This window comes from Carlito syrichta, unplaced genomic scaffold, assembly GCF_000164805.1.
Source record: "Carlito syrichta isolate Samal-C Ts95f unplaced genomic scaffold, Tarsius_syrichta-2.0.1 Scaffold303022, whole genome shotgun sequence".
NCBI classification, from domain to species: domain Eukaryota; kingdom Metazoa; phylum Chordata; class Mammalia; order Primates; family Tarsiidae; genus Carlito; species Carlito syrichta.
Window position 1 is genome coordinate 327,060 of NW_007247118.1, and position 7,424 is coordinate 334,483.

The following is a 7,424-nucleotide window of genomic DNA, read 5'->3' on the forward strand; positions in this document are numbered from 1 at the left end:
AAAAAAAAAAAAAAGAAAGCAGGATTTATTGAGGACAGAAAAACTCCCACAGTGGGAGGGGACCCAAAGGGGTTGCCCCCCATATGAATTTTAGACTCACTTGCGAATTTCATGAAAAAAATCCTGTTACCATTTTGTTTGGCGTTATGTTACATTTACAGATTAATTTTGAAAAATATCATCTTCATTGTATTGAATCTTCCTATCAATAAATCTTTGCTTATAAAGTTGTTTTTTTTTTTTGAGTTGGAGTCTCATTCTGTCGCCCAGGCTAGAGTGCAGTGACACACTCATGGCCACTGCAGCCTCGACCTGCTGGATTCAGGGGATCTCTCCACCTCAGTCTTCCAAGCAGCTGGAACTACAGGCGGGCGCTACCACACCCGACTAATTTTTTCCTTGAACCCATGGGCTCAGGCAATCATCTCATCTTGTCCTCCCAAAGTGCTGGCATTATAGGTGTGAGCCACCGCACCTGGCCTTGTAGAGGTCTTTTTTTAAGTTCTTCAATAAAAGGTTACCTTTGTTTTCATAAACTTCTAAGGAAAGCGTCATAGGATTTCTATCATTTAATTGATAAAATAATTCATATTTTATTATATTCTAAATTTGTTGTATTATTAATTTTTGTATGTCATATTTTTGCTGAAATCTCTTACTGGTTTATGGAGCATCTTAGATTTTCTATATAGGTAATCACACCCCTGTAATATTAATAATTATGTTTCTTTCCTAATAATAGGAAACCTAATATAAATTTAATATCCTTCATTTCATTATTCTGTATTATTTTGCTAGCTAGGATCTCTGGAAGTTAATTGAAGCCATTATGGTTAGCATCCTTTTTCTCTCTTCCTCATGTTAAGAAAAAATGAACCTTATTTCACCATTGTTTATGATGTTTTCTGGAGGCTGGTATAGTTGCAGATTTGTTTATTGCCTTTTTTTTTTTTAAGTCAGGGTTTCACTCTGTTGCCACACCAGAGAGCAGTTTCAAGATCAGTTTCAAGATCATGACTCACAGTAGCCTCAACCTCCTGGGCTCAGGTGATCCTTCCAGCTCAACCTCCCAAGAAGCTGGGACTACAGCTGTTTGCCACTAAGCTCTGCTAAATTTTTACTTTTTATAGAGACAAGGTCTCACTATGTTGCCCAGGGTGGTCTCAAACTCCTGGGCTTAAGCAATCCTTCCACCTCAGCCTCCCAAAGTGCTGGAATTACAGGCATGAGCCACCGGGCCCAGCCAGATTAGGGAGAACTATTCCTAGTTTGCTAAGAGTTTGTAGGAGTTGTGTTTGTTTGCATGTGTATATGTGAGTATGTGAATGTTAATGCTTTTGCTTGCATCTGAAAAGACAATTATTTTTTTTTTTCATCTGTTAGTGTGGTAAATTACATTCATAGACTTTTATGATAAAACATTGTTCATTTGTGGGACTAACTCATATATTTAGTATTTTTTTAATTGTTGGACTTGATTTTAATGATTTTGTTTGCATCTATAATATTCCTTTCTGTTACTGCTCTTGTTGGATCTGGTACCAAGATTATACTAGTTTTATAAATTGGGAAATAGTTCCTTTTTTCTTTTATCCAGAACCATTTTAATAAGAAGAGTATTGTTTGTTCTTTGAATGTTTGTTAGAACTCACCTGTAAAACATCCTGGATCTGATATTTTCTTTAGTTTGTTTTATGGGTAGATTTTTAACAACTGATTTCATTTCTTTAATGACTACAGTTTATTCAGATTACTTGTTTTGGGGGACTTGTACTTTTCTAGAAATTAACCATTTTATAAAGGTTTTAAAATACATCGATGTAAGACTATTCTTAGTGTTCTCCCATGATTTTTTAAATCTGTTAATACATTTTTAGTTATATATCCACTTTCAATCTCACTATTGTTTCTACTGATCTTTTTTCTTGGGTTTGGAGTATTTTAATAGTCTTTTCAAAAAACCATTTTTTGCTTTCTTGATTCTCTTAAGTTCTTTTTTTGCCTCTATTAATTTATTCCTTATACTAGATTTTAATGTTTTTTTTTGATTATTGAGTTGGATGCTTTTTCATTTGTTTCTAATACTATACGTATACATATATTTCTTATGTATTACAACTAAATTGCACTTCACAAGACTTAATAAATAATATTTTTATTATTCCTGTTTTTTAATATTCTTTATAATATCTTCTTTGCTCCATAAATTTAGAATTCTCTTAAATTTTTCCAGCATTTTTATATTATTGGCTTTATATATTTGCATTTTTTTCAAAGATTATGTTCTCTATGACACTGATTCTTCATTATTGTTGACAGTGCTCTGCAGTCTTTGCAATATGCATATATGTGTGGCAAGTTTTTTTAATTTTTCATATATACTTGAAAATAAAGTATATTTCCTAATTGTTACACTTGGGGTTCAATATATGTTCATTAGCTCAAATGTATTCATTGTGTTATTAAAATCTTTTTAATCTTATTTTTTTGTTGATTAACCCATTAGTTGACAAGAGAACGATAATGAACTTACCCTTTAGGTGAGGATTTGTTAAATTTATTCTTGTAACTATGTAGTTAAAATATTCCTGGTGAATTATTACTTTTATTATTAGATAGGAACTCTTTGTGCCTAAAAATATTTTTCACATTGAAATGCATTGTCAGTTATTAATAAAACTACAACTTTTAGTAGAGGAGGAGAGGCAAGCATTTTTCTGTTGCCTGACAAGTATGTTTCTACCTTTATATCTTAAGTCTATCTCTTATAACCATTATAGAGGTATATTTTTGGTTTTTGATACAATCTGAGAAACCTTTGTTAATTGGTGAGTTTATTCTTATATGTATAGTAATTACCAATGTATTTATGTTTATTTTAACCATTTTATTCTGTGCTTTTTGTTTACCCTACTTTTTTTAATGTTACTAGTTTCCTTTCTTCCCTTTCATGTTATTTAATGAGTTTTCTTTCTTTCCTTTTTTTTTCTACTCTTGGTTTCTAAGTTCCATAGTCACTATCCTTTGTTTAATGGTTATATGTTCTCATGTAAAATTTTAGAACCAAGTAGTTTACAACTCTCACCAAAGTTGGCCATTCTTGTGTTTCATAAAGTCTGTACTTCTTTTGATTTACCTGAGTGTCACTTTTATTCCTCAGCATTCCTTCTTTCATCTTAACTTTTCCTTTGGGGTTCATTAACTACTTAAAATAAGTCATCTAATGGTTCTTTCAGTTTATGTGTATTGTTTGATCTTTGATGTTCAAATTTCTTTTAATCTTGTTTTTATTCTTGAAGTATAATTTAGCTGAGTGTAAAGATGTTCCTTGATAGTTCTTTTTCTCAGTGCTTTGAAATGTTTTCCATTACCTTTGACATAGACTGTTGTTTAGTGACGCCTACTATCAGTCCATTGCTGCCTCTTTATAGTAAACTGGTTTTTTTCTTCCTGGTGTTTTAGAGATCTGTTTGATTTTGGTATTTATAATATCAATATCTTGTATTTAAGTATGTATTTATTTGTCTTCTTGGAATGCATTGTTCCCAAAATCCACATAAGACATTAGCCCATGGTTTTAGTTTTTTGGGGTTTTTTTTCCAGATAACATTTTACCTCACCCACCTAGAGACTAGACTGACACAAACAATCTTACTTGATGCATTCCTGTGTTGATGAGTGACTTTTATTAATGGTTTAGCTGTTTAGGGACCTTCTTTATTCCTGAGTGTCTCATTTTTTATCACTTACTGTCCATAATGTGCCTGGCTCCTCTTCTCTTGCTCCGTCCATCCTGGTGCTCTAAGAGTATCAAAATGCTGTTAAAGTAGTGTGTCTACTGAGCCAATACAAATAGAATCAATAACCACAATCTTTTTTTTTTTAAGTGTAATCTTGTAGAACTAGGCAAAAGGAGATTAAGGAGAATAGAAACTAAAGCAGTAGATACTAGTTATTTTTATCCCAGTTCTACACTAGAGGGATATCACATACTCACTTCAGGCATATTAGCACTCTACTGTAATAATTCTTAAGAAAAAGGACTTGTAGTTATAAGTCCTCCTGATAGATGAGGCCTAAGAAAACCGACATAGCAGTGACCTAAAAAAGATGAGGATATGGAACAAATCATTTAGAGTGTATACATGTTATTTATCTATCTTCCTTGACTCTTCAGTAATGTCTTGAGACATATACTGCATATGTAATTAATTTTATTCTTTTTCTGCATTTTTAAGGCTTTCTGTGAAACTTTAGAAGAGACTAACTACCATTTACAGAAAGAACTACTTGAAAAACAAAAAGAAGTGGAATCACTGAAGAAATTGCTTAATGAGAAGCAACTTCATATAGACACTTTAGAGAACAGAATCAGGTGTGTTGTGATATTTGCATTTTTGGTCTGACTAATTCAGATTTTAATACTCTGGGCTCAATGCCTTTTATGTTTTAAAATGATTTAGGAAATTTCTGATTCTGAAAGCTGTAGACTCTTGCCATACTTCCTTGGGAAAATTGTGTCTTATTTAGGAAACTGAGCAGTTGAAAGATGGGAAACACCAGGAAAACAAGCCTCTAGCTGTTCAAGAAGATCAACATTATTCATTTTAGTCATTGTTAAATAATTATTAAATATATAACTATTATTATTCTATTTAAATGATATCTTAGTTTCTAGGTATTTCCACTAACCTTTCACATATAAAAGCTCTAGTTTGCCTTCTCATCAGCATATATTGAATTGATTCTAAATATTATTTTAAATTAATCACAAATACTAATTTCTCTGATGATTCTCAGAATGAGCTATTTATTAGCCATGCAACTGACTACATTGAGAAATTAATATCTGAATACTACCAAAACTTCATGTACTCACAGAAATAAACATATACCTGTTTTAGTCATAGAAAATAACTTATTGCTGTAACTTACTTTTAGAACATTGTCTTTAGAAACTGAAGAATCACCATACGTGTCAAGAACAGAAGATGGACAGATCCTAAAAGTAGAATCCTCTGCACTTGAGGTTGATCAAGATTTCTTGGATGAAGAATCTAGGTATATAATGTTTAGTTTATTGCAGTCTAATCCTTTGACTAATTGAAGGGAACTGGTTCTGATACTCAGTGTTACATCATGAATCTGCTGAGCAAACAGAGGAGGACTATAGATATTCTGGGCTCCCCGTAAAAGTGTGTCTTTGGCATCATAATGTAAATTTTCTCTTTGCTTGCTTTAAAGCTATGTCTGAATTAAGTTGGCTCTGACTCAGTTAATTCATTAATTTTGTAAATCTTGACAACTTATTTTAATTTCCCTCAATATCACGCTTTTTCCATTCAAAAAGTAGGATACTATAACAGCAACCACTCTGCCTACCTAACAGGAATGATGAAAAGGTGTGTATTTGAAAGCATATAGAATTCTTATTGCAATTCAAAGTAATTGTTAATAATTTAGTGATGATGGTTGAGCTGTAATTATGACAATAATTTTATCTTGGTAAAAATAATTACAAACTAGATTTTTATTGGTAAATGGTAGTTTGGAGATATATATATATCTCTAAAAGTGATACTTGGCAATAACAACTTTAAAATATTAAATCTCTGAATGTTTACATATATTTTTTACATTAAGTACTTTTACACAAAGTATGTAAATATTCCTTCCATAGGGTGAAAGATTTTTAAAGGTAATATTGAAGTGAAACAGCATGCATCCAATTCCTTCGTTGACATGTTTCTCTTCTCTTGCAGAGCTGATAATCAACCATGCTTAAGTGGTAGTGAACCTGAAAATGCTGTATCAGAAATAGAAGTAGCAGAAGTGGCATATGATGCCGAAGATGACTAATAGGTCACAAGAAGTGTCATCCATTTTGATGTTTCAGCAAATTTAGAAAAGAGTGGCCTATACTATTTAAAAAGAAAAAAAAAAGAACTGTAAAACATGTACAGAAAAGAGCAAAGATGCACATGTATAAAGTTTACATAAAGAAAAGCTTTTTAAGTTATTGGGATAGGAAATATATTCACTGATGCTTTTAATTGTACTTTATCCAACCTTGTATTTAATACACTAAAAAAAATCTTATTAGAATTCTGTTATCAAGGCCCACATTCTTAAATACTGTGCATAAATTATTATGGTGTTTTGTCTATACGTTACTCCAAACATGTGTGTATGTGTGTGTATTTGAAGTCACCAGTTATATTAATCAAATGGTAATTAATTGCATGTTACTATCTGGGTGATATAGACTTCTTTATATCTCTGACATGACATATTCATTAATGGTTTAAATTAGTGAACGTTATAGTAAAGATTAAAATGATGAGTTTTTAATATTGACATGTTTACCATCTCTAAATAAAAGTTGCTTGTTTAAAATGTTTGTTAATGCTATTTAAAAAAAGAAGATGACTTTCTAGTACCAAAGGAAAACTATTTGAAAGAGCTGTAATTATATAGCTAAAGTGATAAAATAGCCTTGATTTTAAAAGCTGATTTATTAATATCAATATACTATAATAAATGTCATAGGTTAATGTGTTATACTCATTTATTTTCCACATAATTTTTATCTTAAATCTCTACTGTAGAAGAGTCAAACTCTGAATTCAAGCTCTGAATCTCTTTCAGAGAGTTCTGAAAGAATTTGCTCTTTCAAAACACTACCTCTTATTGCTAATCAAGGCATATTCTTTTGAAAATAGAGATTCTAAGCTAATAGGAAGTTTCGCAACAAGAAAACAAAATAAAAAGCCATATATACTACAAAGTTCCTAACTGGCTTGAATCCTGGTATTGAATTTTTATTTCTATATATATAAAGATGTTGTTATACTGTATTATGGCTTATTTTTTTATTTATTTAGCCAAGTGATGCACTTTATGATAATCAAATTCATTTGTGCCAAGTTTAATTGGTGAATTTCTTTAGTAAGTAGAGTTGGGAGAAAGAATTATGTAGTGCCTTTACTATTTCATTTTTTACAAAAGCCTCCCATGGTGTGTGAGTCAGCTTTATTAAAAAAATTGTTTATTTCAGCTTTGTGTACAGTTATTGAAAGTGCCTTGTTTCATTTTTATAGTGTGAAGTTACTCATTTATTTTCTATTTCTACTGTTTTGCATATTGCTGCTAATATGCATTGTAATTATGCTAGCATTTGAAAAATCCTAGTCAGTATATTAAACAGCATATGCTTTATTAAAACTGAAGGAAATGTACTGGGGAAATAGAATGACAATTTCCTTTTTTTTCCTTCACTATCGAAAAGTTTTTTAGTATCTTGATGTACATATTGAGATGTAACTGTTTAAAATTTTGACATAGATCAGCACATCCAATGGGCTGTTGTTAGTCTTTGATTTAAAAAGGAAACACTTTTTAAAGCACCAAAAATTGTAAAAGTT

At 31.0% G+C, this 7,424-nt stretch overlaps 1 protein-coding gene across 2 annotated transcripts in view; it reads left to right on the top strand.

Annotated features, from left to right (window-relative positions):
- The window catches only part of SNX16 (sorting nexin 16), a 36,638-nt gene extending 30,238 nt beyond the window's left edge, over positions 1–6,400 (top strand). Inside the window, exons 6-8 of one of the 2 annotated variants that reach the window (XM_008057467.2) lie at positions 4,239–4,375; positions 4,942–5,061; positions 5,763–6,400. In XM_008057467.2, coding sequence (XP_008055658.1) covers positions 4,239–4,375; positions 4,942–5,061; positions 5,763–5,859 — 354 coding nt within the window. In that variant the 3' untranslated portion in view covers positions 5,860–6,400. The remainder of the gene's footprint in view (positions 1–4,238; positions 4,376–4,941; positions 5,062–5,762) is intronic. The other variant, XM_021712032.1, reaches the window with a different exon arrangement.
- Positions 6,401–7,424: the final 1,024 nt, after the last annotated feature.